This window comes from Pteronotus mesoamericanus, unplaced genomic scaffold (assembly GCF_021234165.1).
Source record: "Pteronotus mesoamericanus isolate MK-2021 breed Mesoamerican mustached bat unplaced genomic scaffold, CSHL_Meso_final contig_69, whole genome shotgun sequence".
Taxonomy (NCBI): domain Eukaryota; kingdom Metazoa; phylum Chordata; class Mammalia; order Chiroptera; family Mormoopidae; genus Pteronotus; species Pteronotus mesoamericanus.
This window is the reverse complement of record NW_026555237.1, coordinates 1-24,516: the sequence shown is the minus strand read 5'-3', so window position 1 is coordinate 24,516 and position 24,516 is coordinate 1. Positions and strand designations below refer to the sequence as shown.

Sequence of the window (24,516 nt, the reverse complement as noted above, 5' to 3'; positions counted from 1 at the left end):
AATCATGCTGGGGACAACATATCCCTTGGCCTGTTTTTCAGGAAACTGTTCTGAAAGTTCAGCTAGGCTCTCTTTCTTCATCCCTCCCAATGATTCTGGGAGCTGATAGTTCTTAAAAACAAAGACTGTGTCTCCAACATTTCCTTTTCTCCATTACACTCTCGATTCTGCAGTTCACAGTGGTAATTCTAGAATTCACATCTCATTGTGTCAGCCTCCTGCTCAAAACCCTTCAATGGGTGAAAACCTATTACTTGTTGGACACAGTCGAAGTCCTCAACATGGCCCAAACGCCTGCCTGAGCTGGGCCTTACTTCCTCCTTCTCACTTCTCCCTCTTATGCTGGATTTCTTTCATTTCCTGTCATGTGTTGTGCCCGCTCTCCTCTACAGCCTTCGCACATCGCTGTTTGCCTTGAGACATTGTTCATGTTTCATCTTGGATAGCACTATCCCCCGGGACGCCTTCCGTGACCTCCACAACTGGCTTAGGTCACCCCTTGCAGCATCCACTCCACCTTCTCAGAGCACATATCACTGAATTGTGACTCTCGGGGTCCTGCCTAGATGGTAACTTCTCTTTGCACAGGGACTCTTAGTCCCTAGTACAGTCCCTGGCATATGATAAGTGGGTTCAGTAACCACTTACTGAATGAAAGTAAAATACATTCCCTCTAGTAAAATGTTAGTAGTTCTGTGTGCTGATTAACTGAATTTTTTGGGCATAGGGAATCTATTAAAACTTTACTAATAGTAATCAGCCAAGCAGCCAACTTCCCTCTTTCCTTCTTTACACTTTCCTTTACACTAATATTTATTGAGCACCTGAGTGCCAACTTAAACAAATATTTAAGTTGAATAAGAATAATTTGAAGTTGAAGAGAATAATTTGAACTTCCTAAAATGTAAATAAAATCAACTAGTAGTCTCAGATCCAAACCCTTAGGTGTGGCTGCGAAGACAGATATTTTATGGAGCCTCTGATGGGCTTCATGTCTCAGGGGCTCCCCAGACTTCCTTATACATTAGCAGGACGTCTTCAGTTTATATGTTCTGGGGAATTACTGGAAACACGGGTTCTCCCTGATGTTTCTCCTCCTAAGCATCCGAGTGTCCCTGACTTTACTAGAAGATGCTTTTATGAATAAAGCAAAACTGTGATGTGATGTCCTTTCATTGACTTAAGGTCAGCTTGAATTCTAATCATACAGGGGACTGGGCTTTGTACAAACCACTGATGAAAATAGAAGGTTTCAGAGACATGTCACTTACTTTTGTGCCACAGAAATGCAAGTCCTTTTTTCCCCAGGCTATGGTCCATTATACTGTTGAACATGTGCCAGTTTTGTGTCCAACCTTGGAATTGCTAAATATATAGTGATTCAGCTCTCCGTATGCACATCTTCATCAAGTAATCTAAATATAATCAGACCTATTTTTTTAAATGGACATATTTTTTAAATTTATGAATAGTAATTATGATTTATTTATGAATTTTTAAAGGTCACAAAATTCTTTTCAAGGGATTTTAATTTAGTAAAATGATGTGTTAGATAGAGTCACAAGTAATTGCTGTTTTTGTGGGCTGAAAAGGTCAAATATGAACAAGTTCATACAGTTTAATCTAATATTTGTGGAAGAGTTCTCTATTATACTTGCTACATTTGAATTTTTAAAATTTCAGTATATACTCCTTTCAAGTGAAATTAGCAAATTCTACCTCACCTTAGGAACAACTGGATTTTCTGGAGTAACAAATAGAAATGTATTATAAGTAAACAAAGGTGGCTAGGTATTTCTTATGTGGAAAATCTAGAAGTGTCTACAAAATACATTTCTGTTTACCATATTTTGCTGTGTATAATGCACAGGGGTTTTTTGCCCAAATTTTTGTGGGAAAATAAGGATGTGCATTATTACAGAGGTGGTACTAATTTTGTATCTATATGGATGTTTTTAATTCTTTTTAAAATTTCTTGTACCTTGTATCTGTTCTTGTGTTCTGTAGTTATTTGTTACATAAAATTTCTTATACCATAATATGTTCAAAAACACATGCTAAAATTTCTTTATAATACAAAAACCAAGTATCTAAATATAAATAAAAAATGAAGTTAAAAAAACAAAAGATTTTTTCCTGAAAGTTTGGGCCAAAAACATAGGTGCACATTATACTTGGCAAAATACAGTAATTCACAGCATCTCTCTCGGGCTGATTGTCAGTTGTTTATTTTTTAAATCTCCAAGTGTTTTTTTTTTCCTCCCCCAACTTATGAAAAAATCTATAGGGCTTATGGCCCTTATGTTTACTTAGAAACTTTGGACAGAGTAATAATAAAGAAATAGCCCCATAAGAAACAAACAGGGTATCTTTTAATGCTAATGAAACATTTCTTTTTGCACATACCCTCCTCAACAGATTTTTTGTGTGTGAAAATGAGAAACAAGAGCATTTGACTGTGTATTGCAGGGTTTTTACAGGGCTTTGGTTTCGATGAGCTTGTCTGTGACAAAGCAAATTTATGGCAGTGATAGCCTAGTGATGTCATTGTGATGTCAGTGCTGCCACTTAAAACTGCACATGCTGCTGGTCAGAGTACTTTGTGTTGACCTGTGAAAGGAAGAACCGGGCAGTTCTGTATGCAGACGCCCGTCATGGCTGTAACTGGAGATGAAACAGGTAAGAACTTCAGAGAAAGATTTAATTCTGCAAAATTATTTTTGAAGTTTTGAAAACTTATTTAGGGACCTGTGAATATGTCAAAAGTATTACTGAGCCTAGTAGCTAAGGAGTTTTATATCCATTTAGCATGCTTTAAGGCATCTTAGTGGAATTGGTTCTTTGCTCAGTGTTATACTGCTTACTTGATCAAGGCAGTTTTTCTCTTCTTCTTCTCTCCCCCTCCCCATCCCCCTCCACCACCCGACTAAAATACGCTGTTACTTCATTGGCAACCTGTTGCATATCCAGTGCAGGTACAAGTTAAACATACGTACTGTTCAAGTTGTAAACAATTAAGCTTCCGATTTCATTGCTGTGTACTTATGTAGCTCCAAAGCAGACCAGAGTGTTAGGATGTTTGTGTGCTTCCTCGTTTTTTTGCTCGAGTGTCTAAAATGGTCTGTTCCTCCCTAATGGAGTTCAAAGGGCTGACGTCATTGCATTTCCTGGAATCGTGGTTCCTTGGGAGAGTGGAAAAGTTAAACTCCAAGCGGGCTGCACATTGACGTCAGCCGGGAGCCAGGCTGTGACTGAGCCAGTTCCTTTCCGCTCTGTCCAGCGCTGCTGACAGCTTGAGGTTGTTAACTAGCTCCCCACTCGCCTGTCTCCACAGTAGCTCCTGGACCGAGTAACTTGACTTCTAAGCCTCACTTTAGCCTTTCTCTGCAGGTAGGTATCTGCTGTAGGCAGCCAGCACCGCCCCCAAGTGTGAGCAGATCCCAGGAGCTATGCGCCATTCTTCAGGTCTGCACGTGGCGTGAGCTCCACCTGGATCCGGCGCCCTCGCCCCACCGCTCTGCGGGATCTGCCGCTCATGGCGCCCTCTAGTGCACAGTCAGGGAAGCGCATGTCTGAAAATCCACAGTTCTTTCCGTTGTTTGGTTTTCTGAGTTACACGTAATGCCGCTGACTTAGTTGCTAATGTTCATTGTGTTATTGCAACTATGTTTAATGAGGGGTGTCTATTTCTAACCCAGTGCTGATTTGCATTTTAATCTATGAAGAAGAGATAGTTGTAAACAGCTTGCTCACAATTTACCTCTTCAGAGAGTGGGTCTCAGCTTCTCCTCCTGAATAGAACATTCCATTGTCTTGAGCAAATAACACCTGTGTAAAATTGTCTTTAAAAGTATCTTGAGCTACTATTTTTCTCATAACTTCTGTGAAGTTTTAGAGATACTATAGATTGCAGAAGCTCTCAAATGGCAAGTTTATTGTAAGATATAGATGAACTTAAATAATCTCAAATAGAGCATGTCATATGATTCTTAGAACCAAAAAGCACTTTTGTGAATGTATTTATTTTCTAAAAATTATTACTTGGTTTATAAATTTAAATGCATCATTTGACTTCTCTAAGCATGAGAGAGAATCATAACATAAAAGAAAATAAAATGCTTTGAAAATACTCAGAATATATTTAAAGGTGAACATTTAAGGTAAAAATTTACATAAATTTTTTAACCATTGCTTGTAAATAAATGAATATTTACAGAAGGAATATAGCATTCTTGAAGAGATAGTTTTCAGTTTTACTCGTAATGCTTATACATGATTTATCCTTCCTTCCAATTCAAAATTTTCTAAATGATGAAACTTTAAAATATCAATTTTTTCCACTAGACTTCATTGTACCTTTGGAAATCATTATTTTTTGAAATCTGGTCAGTTCTCACAGGATCAATTCTATTTGAGATGCTATTTGAAAATGGAAAGGACATTTCTCTCTCTCTCTCTCTCTCTCTCTCTCTCTCTCATTGATTGATATAGATTATTGACTTGTAAACATTTTGACTATGACCCACATTTACATCACAGTGCAGTAGACTTGTGTGTACCTTAGGTTTATATAAAATGCACTTCAAAAGTAATGCTTAGCCTTAGTATATGTAAGGTAGTCATACTTTTCTATTTCCTTTTTTAAAATGCTATTCTTGACCCATGAAATTGATTTTATAATTCACCAATGATCTACAACTTACAGTTTGGAAAACTGATCTAGACCAGAATCAGGTTGCTGACAATAATGGTGGGTCTGGAAGAGTTAGAAGCATTTCCTACATGACCAGGGAATTGAATGTGCAAAGGGAATATTTATAATTTACAGAATTGTGTTATTTCTATTGGAGATAATTTAATTTTGTATTAGAAATAGTTTTTGCTTTATTTACAAGCTGATTTGTATTGTAATTCTTTTTTAATTTAATTTATAAATCATGTTTATTCTATTACAGTTGTCTCAGTTTTTACCCCTTTACCCCCCTCCACCCATCCCACCACCACCCCCCGCTCCCATAGTCAATTCTCACTCTGTTGTCCATGTCCATGAGTCATTCATATATGTTCTTTGTGTAGTCCCTTCCCCTTCTTTCCACCATTGTCCTCTCTCCCCATCCGCTCTGGTCACTTTCAGTCTGCTCCATGTTTCCATGCCTGTGGTTTACCTTGTTTGTTAGTTTATTTTGTTGAATAGAGTGCACTTATAGGTGAGATCATATGATATTTGTCTTTCATCAACCGGTTTATTTCACTTAGCTAATATTCTCCAGTTCCATCCATGTTGTTGCAAACATAGGAGTTCCATCTCTCTTTCTTTCTTAAATGCAGATTGATTTTATTTATTTTTTAATGTCAAAGTTAATTATAAAATATTAAAAAATTTTAAACCATTATAAAGTCCCAGCAATTAAACCAACATGACACCAGCACAGAAATAATCAAGTAGATCCATTAAATATAATGAGCATTCTAGAGACAACACGTATATATGTCTAACAATGTAATACATGATTAAGTTGATATTTCAAATCAATGGGTAAAATAAGGCTTATTCCACAGATAAGGTGCTGGGCCACTATTACTTGAAATAAAACATAGAGCCCTATTTCACACATTATACAAGAAATATTCAGGTGAGTTAAAAATCAATATGTAGAATCTAAGGAGTTTTAGAAGAAAATAGAACCAATATTTTTCATTACCTGAAGTAAAATATTCAAACCCAGAAGCTATAAAGTAAATATGGACAATATGACTATATTAAACATTTAACTCTATAGTAATAAACATAAAAAATTAAAAGACAAGGAATAGAATAGAAAAGTATTTGCAACACACTTAAAACATGGTTAATAGGTTGTGTTTTTTTCTTTTAGGGGAAAAATTTCTACAAACTCTTTTATCAATAAATGAACAAAGAATACCAAAAAGTCATTTAAAGCTTTTTTAAAAAAAAATAATAGAAATAGGCAAGAAATATACTAAAACAGGTTTAGTTTCAACAAATAGTAAAGGAGCAATTAAAATAACATCATTGTCACAATCAGATTAATGAGTATTAAAAATATTGGTAATGTCAAGTATTGGTGACTGTGAAAGGAACTGGGTATTCATAGACTCTTCATCTTCTTAAAGCCCTCCCTTTAGCATATTTTGCAGTGCTGGTTTGGTGGAGGTGTATTCTTTTAGCTTTCTTTTGTCTGGGAAACTCCTTATTTTGCCTTCCATTTTAATTGAGAGCCTTGCTGGGTAGAGCACTCTTGGTTGCAGGCCTTTGCTTTTCATGACTTGGAATATTTCTTGCCATTGCCTTCTGGCTTGCAGTGTTTCTGTTGAAAAGTCAGCTGCTAGCCCTATCGGCACGCCCTTGTATCTTACTACCTGTTTCTCCCTTGTTGCCTTTAGGATTCTCTCTTTGTCTTTGGTATTTGCCATTTTAATGATGATGTGTCTTGGCATGGGCCTCATTGGGTTTCTCTTGAGTGGGACCCTCTGTGCTTCCTGGACTTTTGTGACTTTTTCTCTCCTCCAATTAGGGATGTTTTCCATCATTACTTTTTCAGACAGGTTCTCTATCCCTTCCTCATCCTCTTCTCCTTCTGGTATTCCTATTATATGGATATTATTACATTTCAGGTTGTCCTGCATTTCCCTAAATGCCTCTTCATTCTTTTTGAGTCTTTTTCATGTTCTTGGTCTTTCTGGGAGCTTTTTTCTACCTTGTCCTCCAGTTTGCTGATTCGGTCCTCAGCTTCATCTAGCCTGCTTTTGATTCCTTCTACTGTGTTCTTCAATTCTGAAATTGTATTCTTCATTTCCTCTAGTTTCTTGTTGATAGTTTCTATGTCCTTTTTCATGCTGATGTAATTTGCAGTAAATTCCTCATAATTTTTCTGTAGTTTTTGGTAATTCTCTCTGAGCTCACTGAGCTCATTGAGCTTCCTTAGAACTGTTGTTTAGAACTCAATATCTGGTAGTTTACTTGCCACCTTTTCATTTAGTTGTCTTTCTGGGGATTCCTACTCTCCCTTCAAGTGGGGCCTATTTCTTTGTCTTCCCATTATTTGTGAGACTCTTCTCTTTTGCTTCTGATTCTTAAGGTAATCTGTCTTGAGTTCCTGACTTTGTGGTGTGGACTTCTCTGGTTGGAGAGACCTGTTTTTACTTTCTGGAATTGCCTGTGGTGATGTCAGATGTCATCCCTGTCCAACCTTAGGCAGTCTGTTTGAGACTTCCAGTAATCTACTGTTTGTGGCTTTCTCCTTCAGCTGTTAATCTATTCACTCTGCACTCAGCAGGGCACCTTAGACAGCTCAGGGTGGGGCGGAGTTCCTCCTGGGGACGGGGTTATTTGGTCCTCTCACACTGCAGCCATATGGGGGAGGAGTCAGAACTGGGATCCTGCCAGCCACTCTCTTTGTTCCCTCCCCAAAGCCTCTGTCTCCAGTCTCTCCCCAAGTGTTTCCAGACCTCCGTGTGCACTCTACACTCAGCAGGCAGCTTAGATAGCACAGGGCAGGGTGGAATTCCATCTGGGGGTGGGGCTATTGGGTCCTTTGACGCTGGTGCTGCTCACTGGCAGTGCTCTCTGCCTGAGCAAGATGGCTGCTGCTGCATGGGGGATGAGTCAGCACTGAGATCCCACTGGCCACTCTCTCAGTTCTCTTCCCAAAGACTCCCTCCACAGTGTCTCTAGCCCACTCTGCCCCCTCCTTTGCTAGAGACCAGGGTAAGTGGCTGCAAATAAAAATTTATGCATTGGCCCTATAAAGAGCTCTTTGGGTCTCCAGCCACCAGCCTCTGGCAGAGAGCAATCCTGCCACTTTTCACAGCTGGCTGTTTTCTGTGTACTTTTGGGGCTCTGGTGCTGTGGGCTAGAGATCCCTGCTTTTGGTTTAGACCCCGCTCTTCTCAGGGGGATCCAACTGGCTGTTTCAATATCCTTCTGGTACTGCCACCCTTGGGCTCCCTGCCCGCCTTCTCGAGTCTCTACCACACTCCTTACCTGTTAGATTATGCTAAAGCTGATTCTTCTGTCTCCGAAGTTACAAGGCTCCTCTCTTGCTATTGTTCAGTTGTTTGTTCGAGGTAAATTTCTCCACAATTTAGTTGTAATTCCAGGTTGGTCCTGGGAGGAGGTCAGTGTGACTTCCACTCACTCCTCCGCCATCTTGATTCTCGCGAGCTGATTGTTAAGAGTCTAACTCTTTATCTTTTAGTTTCTGGTTCTAAAAATCTCTAATGAATTGTATTCAATCTGGATTCTGAATTATTAAAAACAAACCTTCCAACTCTTCAAATTTAGAAAATAGTATCTTAATTAATATTTGATACAGGAGAATAAGGATACATATCACCTTTGTGAAAGGAAAAAGTTTTAGGAAATTTTCACATAAAAAATACTTTGTGTCAAGTATAATAGCTTCTTGAAGTTTGTAGCAAAGCAAGTTGTAATCATTGTGGAAGCGAAAATATAGGAGTCACTTACCTACCTTAAGTTTCAACAGAACTCCGAATCTGTATGAAATTGCCATCATGCTATTTTCCTACTATTTTTGGAAAATTTTTAATGAAAAATAACTTGAGATCATTGTTTCACTTTGCCCAGTTTTTTTGCCTATATAAACACACTGACTAATAAAATAATACTTTGCATTTATGTAAATTTTAAAATAAAATCACTTAATGTTACAAATAAAAATAAACATAAATGTGGTAAGTGCTATCGAAGAAAGTCCCATCAGATGATGAGAGACTTGAAAATTAAAAAATCGCTTAACATTACAAGTAAAAATAAATATAAATTTAGTAAGTGATATCAAACTGTCAGGTCGTGAGAGACCCGCTACAAGTATAGGTTGAAGGATCAGGGTAGGCCTCACTGAGGAAGCCATATTTAATACATACAAGAAAAAGCACTTTATACGCATACCCCCCGATTAACTCAGGGCATATATTATTACGTTCATTTTGCATATACTTAATCACATAGATCAGAATGGGTATATGACTGTTTCAAGCTTACAAACTAGCAAGTGGTGAACCAGTTTGGCTCCTCAGAGTCTTTTTCTGGTTCTGTTCACACCATATTACATTGCTCCTCAGAATTCACCTGACATTGATAAACTAATGCTAATGTTAGGTGAGTTACAATAGCATGCTACACACTGCCTAGAAAACACACAAAACAAAATCATTTTAAGTAGTCAAAGTAAATTTCTTTTCTATTTTTACCCTCATAGGACAACAGAGCATATGTTTGCTATTACATAGAACTAAAAATATCAATATAATTTCTACAAACTTTTTTGTAGAAAATAGTCTTAAGTTTCACTGAATGCATAACTCATGTGTAACTTTAAAACTAATGACTTGATTCTATGTTTTCTATGTGTTGCAACATATTTGAACTGTTCAGCACTTAAATAGTCCTGTTTATGTGGGATTTAATTTTCCGGGAAAGCCTGGAGCAATGGAGGAGGGAAGCTTCTGGACAGAGTGAGGCACCAGGCAAGGACAAGCCTGATTTCGGCATTAGGAGCACTGGTGTGGTTGTAGGGAGGGAGAGAACCAAAACAGAAAGGCAAAGATGTCAGTAGCTTTCTGGAACTCCCTGCTTCTCAGTATGACTTCTAAGTTAGCTCTATTGCTTATTACTTAGGTGTGTTTGTGATTAGTGACATATCGCAAAAAGACATGAAAATGGTTTTGTTCAGTTAATGTGCTCAGTAGTATAGAGATATCAATCAATCAGTCAATCAATCAGTAGGCAAATAAAGTCATCATTGGGGGTATTGATAAACTTTCACTTTGGAAGCTATCAAGATAGGCATTGGGCTGGGATTCTCATTTCTTTTCTCTGTTAGGAAGAAACAAGCACCTCTTTGACTTGCAAGGTTTTTCAGTTTTCTTACTACCAGTCTGATGAGATTGTATCGTTCAGTTTGTTGTGATTCTTCACCTTCACAGTTACATAATTTAAATGATTATATACATTTAAAGAAATATTTTGTAAGATTGTCTTTTAATAATTTATTCTCTAAAGGTATATAATAAAATATATTTTAAAAGTCTAAATTTTTTTCCAGTTTTATTTATTTTTTTTGAATGCTCTCAATATTTTATTTTAATTTTTTAAATTTTATTTTAATTTATTTTTTCAAATACATTTGTCTCTGCCTCCCCCCCTCCACTTTCCCTTGCCCCTTTCCTCTTTCCTTCCCTCACCTCTTCCCCTTTGGTTTTGTCCATGAGTCCTTGCTATATGTTCCTTGACTTTCCCCTTCCCTACCTTTCCCTGCCCCCCGCCTTCCCTCTTGTCTCTGTTGATTTCTTTTCCTTTCAGTGTTGCTGGTCTTATTTTCCTTGCACCTTTGTATTGTTGGTTAGGTTCCGCTTATAGGTGAGATCATATGGTATTTGTCTTTTACCCACTGGCTTATTTCGCTTAGCATAATGCTCTCCAGTTCCATCCATGCTGTCGCGAAGTTCAGTAGTTCTTTTTTTCTTTCTGCTGCATACTATTCCATTGTGTATATGTACCATAATTTTTTGATCCAATCATCTACTGATGGGTACTTAGGTTGCTTCCAACACTTGGCTATTGTAAATTGTGCTGCTATGAACATTGGGGTGCATAGGTTCTTTTGTATTGGTGTTGTGGTGTTCTTAGGGTATAGTCCAAGCAGGGGAAAAACGTCTAAATTTTAAAAGTTGTTAATAGGCATATTTTTTTCAACAAAATACGGAATGAGAGCCATACATTTCAATCATTCCATTACCAAGGTTTGTTAAAAGGAAAACTCCAGGGAAATAATTTATGGATTTTATTTTCCTTTTAATTAATATGCAATATAAGCATAATTTGGAACATCATCTTTCAGAGCTTAAGGGAGGGAAGAGGAAGGGAACTAACATTTGCTGAATGCCTACCATGCGCCAGGCGCTGTGCTAGACACTGACATACATTACAGGGTTTACTGTGAGTATTAAATAAGATAATGTATCCTCATTTTTCAGATGAGGAAACAGAACTTGCCCCAAGTCACATGACTGGTAAGTGGCAGAGCTGCACTAGAACCCAGACTCCAAATACCATGCTTTTTCTTCTGTACCGTGTTTAAAGCTTACAGAGAGGTATGAGGTTCATGACCAGAATTTGAGAGTTCTAGGCATTTTTTTTTCTCATGAAATGTTTGCTATCAAACCTAAAACATTTTTTCATGGCAGGATTTAGATGGTTGGACACACTATGCAGTATTTAGAACTTGTTTCGTTCTAAAATGCTAAGTTAGATGACTAGAATCTAAGGGAAGACTTAGGAAATAATGCCTTATATCAAGAAAGACCAGTTTGAATAAATACATAGCATCTTTTAGGGTTTTCCATGTCTTAGTGTTGAAGACTGAGCTATGGTAATGGCTAATAACAGTGTTATAATAATAATATGACACTTATTTGAAACATTCCAGCTGAGAGTAGGCTTGTGCAAAACCCTGGGAAATTCAGCATTTCCTTCCTAGTGCACAAGTAACATTATATGCCAAGTGTTGCTGGGTTCTAAGGGACTATGTACAAGGCACAAAAGATACCTCGGCTTGTCTAAAGCTTTTGCTGCCTCAGAATGAAATTAAATTACTGTATCCTTTTATTATCTTTTCCAATCATGGGTTTAAACTCCCCACTGATGACACATTTATTTTTAGGAATAATTTATACAGTGAAATTTTAGAATAAAAAATAATGTTGGCACATTAGTAGCTAGATGGAGCAGGAATTGGCCTTTATTAGCCTACAGGGGTAAGAACGTGACATCCAAGAATGCAGGATGCTCTTTGAACTGTGATGCTGGGTATCTCATCTGCGCTAAATTACCACTGAATTTTTGTATATGAACTTTTTATCACTTGCTTCAATAACAAAACTTCTTGACACTTGGATTTCCTTAAAACAAGACCTTCTCTTTGTCCATACCTTTTTAATGTATTTAGTAATAAGATCATTTGAATATATGGAATTCATCCATTGATATTTATTCAGTGACCCTTAGAAGTGTACCATCATCAGAGAGTTAAACTAACTCCTGCTCACTTATACTAATTCCTGTTTATGGCTTGAACCAACGAGTTGCAATTCAATTTTTGTTGAAAGAGATAAAATGAATGTATAGTATATCTGAAAAATTGTAATAAAACCCAGTTTGTAAGCTAACATTCAAGGATTAATACATCCACATATATAATCCTTTCAGTTTACCATTTTAGGGTATATTTTCTAAGCTCAAAATGTTTTAAGAATGCTTCTTTTGGAATTGCCATTATCCTTCACAGTGCCACATTTAGCCTTTTGAAGCTGGCTTCAGTTTTGGAAACAGGCAAAAATTTAGAACCATTTCTGATTCCAAGACCAATGAATGAACTTCTATTAAAAATAATTTATTTACTTATTTTTAGAGAGAGGGGAAGGAAGGCAGAAAGAGAGGGAGAGAAACATTTTTTTGGAGAAAAGAAACATCAATTGGTTGCCTCTCCCACGCCCCCTACTGCAGACCTGGCCTGCCGCCCAGGCATGTGCCCTGACCGGGAATGTAACCGGCGACCTTCCTGTTTGCTGGAGGATGCCCACCTGTCAGAGCCACACCAGTCAGGGCTGAACTTTCTTTTTCATCTGTGAAGTATCCCTGCCTTCCCTTTTTAACTTTTTACTGGGTACCCTCAAACTAACTTGTATATTGTGTGAACATCCTGCTTTAACTTTAAGTACAGAGAAAAGCAGATGTATACAAAACTAAAGAGAGAGAAATGAACCTTTCTGTACCTTTGTATTAAGTTTATTGCACTTATTTGTGAGCTATTTGGCAAGAACAACCCTAGACCAAGGTCTGCATCCCTGCTGCTTACATATGTCAGTGTGATGCCAGGAAACTTCCCCTTCGTCACTGCCATTGTTCCAGTTTTGGAAAGCCTTTGCCTCCTCCAGCTGTCGCATTGTTTCAGCCTTTATTACCCCTTAAGCTTCTTCCCTGATGTGGGTAAAGAGAACTGTTTATTCTAGGCTCCACTCTATCTCCTCTACAATATGATTTAAATACATATTGTTAAATCTTTAATAAGTTAAGTTTATAGCTGACTTTAAATTCTCTTCTGAAATATTTCAAAGGTATAAAATTTTCTATGGCATATAATGAAACATCTGTGTATATAGTATTTTTTTCTTTCTTTATTTAGTTATTTTTAAATACATTTGTCTCTGCCTTCCCCCCACCACTTTCCCTTGCCCCCTCTCTCCTTCCCTCCCTCAGCTCTTCCCCTTTGGTTTTGTCCATGAGTCCTTGCTATATGTTCCTTGACTTTCCCCTTCCCTTCCTTTTCCCTGCCTGCCCCTCCCTTCTTCCCTCTTGTCTCTGTTGATTTCTTTTCCTTTCAGTGTTGCTGGTCATATTTTCCTTGCTTCTTTGTATTGTTGGTTAGGTTCCGCTTATAGGTGAGATCATATGGTATTTGTCTTTCGCCCCTTGGCTTATTTCGCTTAGCATAATGCTCTCCAGTTCCATCCATGCTGTCGCGAAGTTTAGTAGTTCTTTTTTCCTTTCTGCTGCATAGTATTCCATTGTGCATATGTACCATAATTTTTTGATCCAATCATCTACTGATGGACACTTAGGTTGCTTCCAATGCTTGGCTATTGTAAATTGTGCTGCTATGAACATTGGGGTGCATAGGTTCTTTTGTATTGGCGTTTGTAGTATTTTAAATTGTCACAGAAACAAATTTAGGATTTTCCCCAAGTTGGTGATCATCATTATATTTTTCATAGTTACAACTGTGATAATTGTTTCATCATTGTTTCTTAAATTATCTACAGAAGTCCCTTGCTGCTGTGGTTCAGTAGATTGAGTGCTGGCCTGCAAACTGAAAGGTCAGCGGTTCGATTCCCAGTCAGGGCACATGCCTGTGTTGTGGGCCAGGCACATCCCTGGGTTTTGGGCCAGGCCCCCAGTAGGGGACATGTGAGAGGCAACCAAACAATGTATCTCTCACACATTGATGCTTTTCTCTCTCTCTCTCTCTCTCTCTTTCTCCTTCCCTTCCCCTCTCTCTAAAAGTAAATAAATAAAATCTTAAAAGAAATGATATATAAAAGGAAGAAGCAGTACAGCCTTACAATCTTTTGAAGACCTTTAAGTGATCTTCTCCCAAAGCCATGTTTTTAATGCTTTATTCTCTCATCTAATTCTTAAGTCCAAGGATGATAAAAACCTGGCATTTACCCAAAAAGAAGCACATAGATCAATTTTTTATTAACCCTTTAAATCAGTTGGCTATTTTAAGTGATTATATTCCATTTACCTGAAAAAAGCCTTTGTCTCCCTTTTGAGTAAAATTTCAGTTCTTATTCAGTGAAATATGGAAGCAATGTGTTTCATGTTTTGATTGGCATTTGCTTTGAACCAACTTTTATAGGATTTTATAATTTTTAACCCATTTTCTCGCAGTAAGTTCTGAGAAAGCATGCATTTTGTCATATCAGAATGTCACATGACTCTGGACTGTATGTTCTCAAAGTTGAAACATTGTGGTGGCAGGAACATGTTTCATCATTTTAATCCATCTGTTTTAAGGAGGCTGTTTATTGCGGTAGATACACGCATGTAGAATATAAATTAGGACACTTTGAGGACTTTAGGATTCAATCTAAATAAATAAATACTAAGTTTGTCATTTAACTATGATTATACTACAGTTGGAAAAATATTTTTTAAATGAATACTTAGGAATATATTATTATCCCAAGAAAACTAAGGCAGACAAAAATTACCATTCCCCATAGAAACCAGTTTTAAGTAGAGCTTTGCTGTTTCGTATGTTATTTTTTGCTTTTAAATGAAAATACAATGAGCAAACATTTCCCTTCCAGTACTTTTTCTGGTAATAGGAGTTGCACTTAAAGACATTAGGTGAGGATAGAGGCTATAGGAAAATTTAACTGGATGGAAATGTTCCGCTTCATTAAAATTTCTGCAGTGGCGTGCTAGAGCAAGCTCTCACTGATTTGCTAGAACTGATTGTTAAATTTTCAGGATTTTTGTGAGCTGGTTGTTAAAATAGCTATTAAAAATTTAAAGATTTATTTAACAAATTACTTAATAACATTAATACGTATTCAAAAATTTATCATTTATACTTTTTTAATCTATGCTCTTGCAGTTATTTACATCTATTTTATCTGCATGCTGTGCTACTTACGCTATGTGTCTTCCAAATTCTGCATTCACTGAAGTCATATTGGTAGCTTCAAGTTAGCCACAGTGAAAGTATTTACATCGTGGGAATTGATGTGCTACATCCAATCTCAGGTTGCTCCCAGAGAGCTGGCTGTTAACCTTTATCAGCACACCACTGATTTTAGGCTCAACAAACTCTCAGTTGAAAAGCCCCTCTACTTTTAGCCTTTGATAACAACCTACCTAAAATGCGTTGGGGCATTTTTCTACCTTAAATGTGTAGAGCATGCTAAATATCATTGTTCCTAGTGCTGAAGAAGATCTTTCATACCTACAATTTCTGTAACGCTCAGAATAATCATCTTAAACAATAGCCACATCACCCCATAAGACATGAAAACAGAAAATGCTATTTCCAGGTCAATTTTATATAGAATATCCAGTTGTAAACTGTTTATAGAAATATGTAACATTTCATTGCAGCTGCCACTGGTGACATGCCAACTTACCAGATCCGAGCTCCTGCAACTGCTCTGCCTCAGGGGGTAGTGATGGCTGCCTCCCCAGGAAGTTTGCACAGCCCCCAGCAACTTGCAGAAGAAGCCACACGCAAACGAGAGCTGAGGTTGATGAAAAACAGGTAAGATGTTCACCAGAAATCAGCAACCACTTAGAGGACATATAACTGTGGGGCTTTTTCAAAAATTACTTTTCCTAAGCTATTTCCCCCAAGTTCAATGTTAAGTGGCATTTTATGTGGGTTTGTGCTCTGCATGTGATGATAGACTGTCTGTTAGTCATGAAACTATTTCCCTATGTGTGAGAAAGGTAATGTCTCTAAGATACATTAATTTTTTTAATGATGATAGGGGACTTTATTACAAATAAGATTTTATTTTGTATTGGCATTTACTTTGTGAAATTAGGTAATAAGTATAATTTCCTAGTTTCTTTATGAGCAAACAAATTGTGAGTTAAGAATTTTTGAAGTTTTTTACATGTTCTTTCCTTTTACTTATTTTGTAACAGTTTTTTATTGTACTGAAATGCATTTTTATTCTGATCATTTCTAGTCATGCAAAAATACAAAACAACAGAATTAAAATTACTTATAACCCCACCACCTAGAGATACCTACTAATATTATAGTATACATTTCCAGCCTGCTCTCTCTCATTTTCTCACTTATTCTTGCACTGTCTCTCTATAATTTTATTTTTTAAAAGGCAGTATATCATACAAATCCTGTTTTCCAAAGTTCTTTTTTAAATTTTGTGCCCTGGCTGCATGTCTCAGCTGATTGGAGTGTCATCCCATGTGCCAAAAGGTTGTGGGTTGGATCCCTGGTCAGGGCACATCATTTTGGAAGCCAGCAATCAATGTTTCTTTCACATCAATATTCATATTCTCTCTCTTTCCCCCCCCTCTTTCTCCCCCCCTTTCTCTGTCTCTAAAGTCAATAAACATACCATCTGGTGAGGATTAAGAATAAACAAATAAATTTCATTTGCATATTATTTCTTTGTTTAGTTTTTATTAGGGAACATGGTACAAATCAATCTGATTTTTCAAAATGAAAAGAGTAAGAACAATCTTTTCCCAGTAGTCATGTCACCTTATTCCTAAGTTGTAAATAATGTCCTTGTTGTAAGGGAACAAAAATTTCAGATGGAACCATGTGTTTGCCTATGATCAGGACTGTATGGTGGTAATTAATTTACTAGGTGTTAGCAACTGAGTTAAGGTATAGATTGTGGCTTCTAAGGCTCTCAAATCCAGAAATAACTGCTAAGTTCGTCATTGTCCTTTGTAACTGTGTATGAACCAGTAGCAGCTATATTCAGTTTACTAATAGCCTTTTAAATGTCACAATTTGATGTATTATAGAACTTCATGTGTTTGCTACAGTTTTATTAGTTATCACAAATCACTGGATGGAGTTTTGTACCCTTTGGAACTCAACAGATTACTGGCAATAGGACCGTGACATACACACATCTTTATCAGTGGTTTTTCCAGGTTTAAGTCCTCCTGGATTCACCTTTTATATTATCAGCACTTTGGTCAGAAATTCTGAAGGGGCTGAATGGGCGGGGCTCACGTAGTATCACTGTTTTGTGGAGATCTTGTTATTGAAGATTCCTAACTTTAATCAGATGGAGAACTATGGATACTTTAAAACTGCACTTTCAGAGATCCCAGGAGCCTGTCTGGTCCCAGAATGTACATTGTGAAGTTCAGTTGATAATGCAAAGTGTGATGATAATGCAGAATTGTTCATCAATGTCTTATTTCCCCAAAGAAAATAAAAAAGGGAAGAAGTAGGAAGTTAGCCTTCTTATCTCCCTGTTGTCATTTTTACCTTTATTTTTAGATTAAAAATGTTGTCAGAACTATAAATAGATAAAATATTAGACAGTGAGTTCCTATGAAAGGTGCCTCACAGCTACCTACACATACATATGATCTCTCTCTGAGGGAAAAATGTATAAAATATTGGGTTTTAAAAAAATAATTTGTTAATAACTATGGGATAGCATTTGTGTTTGGACTCTAAATAACCAAAGAGAATGGAGGCTTAACTTTGTAGATGGTATTTTTTTAAAGATTTTATTTATTTATTTTTAGGGGGGATAAGAGGGAGAAAGAGAGGGAGAAAAACATAGATATGTGAGAAAAACATCAATTGGCTGCCTCTCACATGCCCCCAGCTAGGACCTGGACTGCAACCCAGGCATGTGCCCTGACCAAACCGAGCCAGTGACCTTTCGCTTTGCGGGACGATGCTCAGCCAACTGAGCCACGCTGGTCAGGGCATATGTCACATTGTGAGTCCAGAGGTACATGCAGCCAGAACAAAGGCTCCGTGGTGTCATCGAGGATCTAGGTTCCTCCTCCCTGCTCTGCCTTCTTCCGTGTGACATTTGTTCCTGTGACCACAGTAAGGCTGCCGCCCCTCCAGGCATCACATCAGCTAGGGAGAAGGGAGAAGAACTGAAGCTTAAAAGGGGGGCTGGTTGAGTCTGACCCTTCTAAAAACTTTCCCTGGAAGGCTCTGCTGGCAACTTTCACACACATTTCATAGACTAGAAATAGCTAATAGGATCCATCCCTAGCTTCAAGGGATTCTGAAAAGGGTCTGTTTTAGCTTTTCAGATCTGTTTCAAAAAAAGACAAGAGAAAAGCAGAAAATAAATGGTTATTAGGTGTAATGTGTGGTGTGACGCAGGGGAGCGCCACTGCGGGTCCTGCTTGTCCTCAGTCTGGGCAGCAACTGCCGCAGAGGGATGGACCCCGCCGTGCGGGAGGCTGGCACTCCGAGATCTGAGGGTTACTGTCTGGGGCCAGCTGAGATGGGATCCGGGACTCTGAATCCTGCAGATCCTGTCCTGGAGATGGCACGGATGGAGGGAATAAACACGAGTCATCGAGTCATCGCAAACACTTATCTGTTTGCCAGGAGAGGGGACGTGGCACATCCCTCTAGTGGGGAAGGCCCAGAGTCCCTTTGTTCAAAGGCTTTTATTGAAAAGGTTATCAGTGGGGCCAGGTAACAGGAATGCACAGGTTATCTCATTACATCAGTATGTTAATATTCACAGAGAATGGGTGATGTTTTGAAGAAAACAAATGGCAGGAACACACCGATTTACATGGGTCCGAGAGGAGACTAGTGAAGATGAGAGCATAAACATGGAAGCGCCCAAGGGTATAGGGGTAGGGTCTGTGAATAATGTTAATTTCCTTCTCAGCATGAGCTGGCTATAGCTTCTGAGGGAAATCCAAAGCATACTTTAAAGAATTTACTTTTAGGCCTAATTTCCCTGGGAACCACCAGATCTGGTTTAGGATTGACTCCAGTATTGTTTTGAGCCTGGGCCAGGCAGTGGGAGGGAGACTCCGATAGACAAGGAGACTTCTTTCAGATAGAATGAGGACTCTGGCTATGCCCAGGAGAGCCGAGGGGTGCGGGCCTTTTTGCCCTTTCTCTGTGTCCCCCAATTTCTTGTCTGCCTCCCATATTGATCGATATCTGGCTTAGGTTATTTTCTCTGCATGAGATAACTTACTTGTCATCAACAAGCGACCATTCCAGGGCAAAGCAGAGAGGCAAGAGCTACGGCCTTGCCAGGGGGGACAGGTTATGTCTCCTCAGGAGCCCGTTTCTCCATGGCCTCCTGATTATTTCCAGCCTTGGGGCCCTCCAGTCTGTTGGCAGGGTTACAGTTCCTGAGACCAGACAGGGCATTCCCCAACAATTAGGTTGGTTAATATTTGTTGAGTGAGTATCTCATGCACATTCTAAGTGCTTTATTTCTACTGTTTCTGTAACTGTCACATAACTTTCACATGAGAATAGGTCTGGTTATTATCCTTACCTTACGGATGAGGAACTGAGGTTCAGAGACTTTACATAGTAAGCTAGTTAATATCACACAGTGCAAACTAGACTGAACCTAGATATGCAATGAGGCAGTATTTATTCCAGAGCCGGTCCACTACAGTAACACAAGAGTCAGCCCCAAAAGACCTCAGCATAAGCTTCAGATATAACTTTACAGAAGGAATGTAGGTTTTACTCTAACATGAAAGATATTTAATATATTTTTATCTTTTTATTCTTTGTCAAGCACTTATAATGGGTATTTAATTATATTTCTAACAATCCACGACAGTTTTTCTTTCTTTACAGATTTGTCAGCTTTTCCCGTTTACCATGTATTTTCTCTCCATGCTGAAGATATATGCAGACAAATGCAAGGCCTGAAAACTGAGCTCTAACTATTAATAGAAGAAACAGGTGTTTTCCATAGCGGAGAAGTACTTAGGAGTGTGCCTTCTACTAGTCTGATCAGTTAAAGCCTTGTGCTTGCAACAGTTGACTCTGGTAGTGGCGCATGCGCACATGTGAAATACCAAGCATGGGCGTTTACAGTAAATAGTACACCTGGAAACAAAATTTGGAAAGTTAAATAGCCCGCAACACTGCTATTAGATATTTAAAATTTCTTTTAATGATGACTTGTTTAATAAAATGACTATCTTCTTTCCAGATCTAGAATTTAATATAATGATTTAATCATGAAAATCTTGGTATTCATTAAACGTGTATTTTAGTTCCTTTGTGGAATCGTTGAATTCTGTTCCCAAACTGGCATATTTTATAAGTGTGTTTGGATTTATTCTTAACTTTTTTCCTGTGCATCATTAGATTAAGTTAATCAGTGCTTATCAGATTCAATTCATTTATACATTGTTACTTTTTTGTTAACCAGTTGAGAAGTCTGAGAACTTCTTGGGTTCACAGGTTGAGCGTATGTTCTTGGCTGGGAAATAGAGGCGGATCTTTTCCTGAAGTTCATTGGCATTTCCAGATCTCTTTATTTCTGCTGACTCTTGCTTCCCACAGAGAAAATACATAACCAGTTGTTTGTGAGAGTCAACTATCCTAAAAATAAATCAGAATGGGCTGGATCTGTTGTATGCATCACTCCTAGTTCAGACTTGCAACAATAGTAATGGCATTACAGTAACTGGTGTTTAGACATTCAACACAACTTTTGTTAAAATACACTTGAATTCTTTTTTTTTTTAATTTATTGATTTTAGAGTGAGAGAGAAGAGAGAGACATGGATTTGTTGTTCCACTTATTTATGCATCCATAGGTTGATTCTTGTATGTGCCCTGACCAGGGATTGAACCTGTAGCCTTGGAGTATTTGGACGACGCTCCAACCAACTGAGCTACCCAGCCAGGGCCTAAATTATCTTTCGATGTAGGATTTTTTTCTTTTTTTTTTAAGATTTTATTTTTTTAGAGAAAGGTGAAGAGGGGGAGAAAGAGAGGGAGAGAAACAGTGATGTGTGAGAAATACATCGATTGGTTGCCTCTCACATGCCCCCAACTGGGGACCAGGCCTGCAACACAGGCATGTGCCCTAACAGGGAATCGAACTGGTGACCTTTCACTTAGCAGGCCAGCACCCAATCCAGCGAGCCAACACCACCCAAGGCTCAATGTAGTATTTTTTTATATGAAGGATATCCAATTATTCTGAATTGAAAACTCCAAAATAAAACTATTATCAGGATACAGTCTTTAGAGAAATTAAATGATGTACTTGCCACCCCCACCCGCCCTGAAAAAGGGGAGAGAGAAATGTTGGCTGTATTCATTGTGTTTCTTTTGGTGAAAATGACTGTGACTCATCTTTTCTTTTGCATTGGTTGCTTTGGCTGCTGTTCTGTTCTTTCCTTTGGGTATGCCTACAGTGTGTTAAAATTTAGTAAATTGGATAGTAAATGCATGTGATGAGAGAACAGTCTTGAGTTACTAAGTACCTTCCTTTTCATCATTTTAATTGTGGTGTTTTCACATTCCTGGATTTAAATTGTCTGAACTATTGAGTATTGTATTTTGTACCCTCCCTTCTTAATTTTCAGAAGCAGAGTCCATTTCATTTTGGTTTATGAAAATATGCATGACTTATGATTCATTTATTGTTATTTTTATCCATGTTGTTTCCCAGCCAACAACTGTCTCTTGAAGTCCTTATTTATTTGCTTCACTGTGATTTAGTCTGGAAGAATTACAGTCTCCAATATTGATATTTAAGGTTTCTGAGGATTGATTTTTGTAATCATTCTTGATCAAATAAAGTTAACTCATTGTGATGGAATGTATGGCTTTTGGTGGACAAAAATAACTAAGAGATTCAAAAGGATCTGTAAATGTTTCTGTAGAAATTCCAGTTGGAAAGATGGTTCTATTGTTTTAGGTAACTGAAAACCGTTCTGGTCACTGTTATCGTGGACTGTGTGCCCTACAAAAACACCATTTACAATGAATGCTGGACAAATGGACTGTGTTCTCAAATCATTCCTGTTGTCTTAGAGTCACTTTACAAAAAGGCATGGGCTTGGGTCCATTTGTTGTGTGGCTTTGTACAGACCTTTCCTGGGATTGATTGGCTGTTGAGTTTGAGGGGGCCAAATTTCACTGAGCCCCTCTGTGCTGAGAGGTTGTTCCTGAGTCATTTGCCTTGTGTTGGTTCCAGGGAAGCTGCCCGGGAGTGTCGCAGGAAGAAGAAAGAATATGTCAAATGTCTTGAAAATCGTGTGGCTGTGCTTGAAAACCAAAACAAGACTCTCATTGAGGAACTCAAGGCCCTTAAAGACCTTTATTGCCATAAAGCAGAATAACTGTCTTTGACTTGGACCTTGTTTACGGTGAACTCTAATCAAGGCAGGAGATGCAGCAATTTTACTAATTGCCATGTGGACATATGGAAGGGACACTTGTGACCCTTAAGAATCCAGCTTGGCTTAGTGTTTGAAATTGAGTTGGGAGTGTTGTTTCAAGATTTGGAATGCAACCATGATTGCATATACCAAGCTCACTTCAGCCTGTTTCTCAATGGCATGCAAAAATTGTTTTGTTTGCCCTTTTGTTTCTCTCTCTCTTTTTTTTTCAAGGAAGCTGCTAAAGAATGTCGACGTCAAAAGAAAGAATATGTAAAATGTCTGGAGAGTCGAGTTGCAATGCTGGAAGTTCAGAACAAGAAGCTTATAGAGGAGCTTGAAACCTTGAAAGACATTTGTAAAACCAATTAGTAGTAGTACTTAACTATGAACTGATTATAACATGTACAGCTGCTTTTGAAGGCAACACAATATGTAGTCAGCAAAAATTATGGTTTTTTTCCTTTGTATCATTCATCATATTCTCTGATCTGTAACATTCCTAAAATGCTTCATTGTACATAGTTAACTCTTAGCTGTAACTTCAATTTTTAAAAAGAAACAAACTATAAAAATATGTATTCAGCAAATTCTTAAAATGCAATATTTGTAAGACTTCTTCCAATGACACGTTTGCAGTTCCCAATCTCTGTGTCCTGAATAGTGTGCTATGCAGTGAAATTTTCTGGAGGTCTTTTACAAATCATTTTAGGAAAGGATGATCAAAGATAATGCATTCAGCAGTACAATAAAAGTACACCACACAAAAATACCTCAGGAAAGAACTGAAAGAATCTAATAACATGCCTATATGAAAAAAAATAGCTATAATGAATTTATGGTATTTGCAGATTTTTATATTAGTTAATTTGTAAAGAAAATATTGTATTGCTGTCCTTGAATGCTATAGTTGGAGAGCATTTTTAATAGAACCATGTTGGTTACACTTGTAGTGTTTGGCGGTCGTTTAACTACCTGAGCATTTCCTACAGTTTTTACTCATGTGTAATAGAAAAGATCTCACAGAACCTCTAGTGCTGGTTTGATATTACCTAATGAAAGTTACAAGTTGATAGTAGCTGGAATGAATAAAAAGAGTTAGAACGGCATTTGCGTACCTTCAGGGGTACATGAGCTGATCTGCACGAGAGGTCTGATTTCTGAAAATGCTCTGCCATCTCTCCAAGAGGATCCTCCAGACCTTTTACACAGAAGAGCCAGTAAGAGAGGTTTGGTAGGTGTGATGGAGTAGGCCTTTCTGTACATGGTCTGGAAATCCATGTAGGAGTTTTGAAGTAAAAACAACCCAAGATATCATTTTCCATTTCAAAACAGCTTGAAGTCTACATTGTATCAAATATTTTTTGGGTCAGCACATTTAGATGAAGTTCATTACATTGAGACATCAGTATTGTTACAGGTAGCCACATTTCATTCTATGTTTATAATAAAAAGCTCCAAGTTATAAACCCAAAGCCCTAACCATATGATTCTGTCTTCTTTCATTCACTCTGAGACCTGTGTTGAAGGCCTACTCTCTGCTAGACTCTGCTGTATTTTCTGCTCTAACTCCTGATTTATTGAGGATGCCTCCACCCCACCCCTAGTTTCAGTAGTAGAAATGGTCAATGTGTATGGGAGATAGAGCAACAGGAGGTCATTTATATAGCATCTAACCACTATGCCCCATTTCATAATTCTGTCACTTACTTGTGACTCCCAGAAGGCAGGGCATACCACCTGGGGCTTTGTTTAGAAATACTTATTACTCTTCCTTCAGAGTCTGAGCTCTGAATTTCTTTTGTCTCAATTTTTGTTTTTTACAAAGATGAGGAAAGAAGACAAGAATGAAAAGATGAAAGGAAAACCCCTTTTCAGGTGAAGGGATATACGTGGTGCTTTGTACTCAGTTGTGTGTCCAATCGTGGACACCGAGCAGATCCAGGAACCAGCAGACAGGATGGAGACAGCTAGAGGCAGTAGATACTGTGTGTTAGAATTGGAGAAAACTGCAGGCAGGAACTTCATAAGAAACGGATCCTGTAGGAGGT

At 38.0% G+C, this 24,516-nt stretch overlaps 1 protein-coding gene across 3 annotated transcripts in view; it reads left to right on the top strand.

Annotated features, from left to right (window-relative positions):
- Positions 1-22,715, top strand: part of CREM (cAMP responsive element modulator) — a 35,731-nt gene extending 13,016 nt beyond the window's left edge. The window contains exons 3-5 of one of the 3 annotated variants that reach the window (XM_054582280.1): positions 11,020-11,055; positions 15,707-15,863; positions 22,282-22,715. In XM_054582280.1, the coding sequence (XP_054438255.1) occupies positions 11,020-11,055; positions 15,707-15,863; positions 22,282-22,426 (338 nt within the window). In that variant the 3' untranslated portion in view covers positions 22,427-22,715. Of the gene's footprint in view, positions 1-2,618; positions 2,680-3,299; positions 3,391-11,019; positions 11,056-15,706; positions 15,864-22,281 lie in introns of those variants that run through there. The other 2 variants (XM_054582278.1, XM_054582279.1) reach the window with 2 other exon arrangements.
- Positions 22,716-24,516: the final 1,801 nt, after the last annotated feature.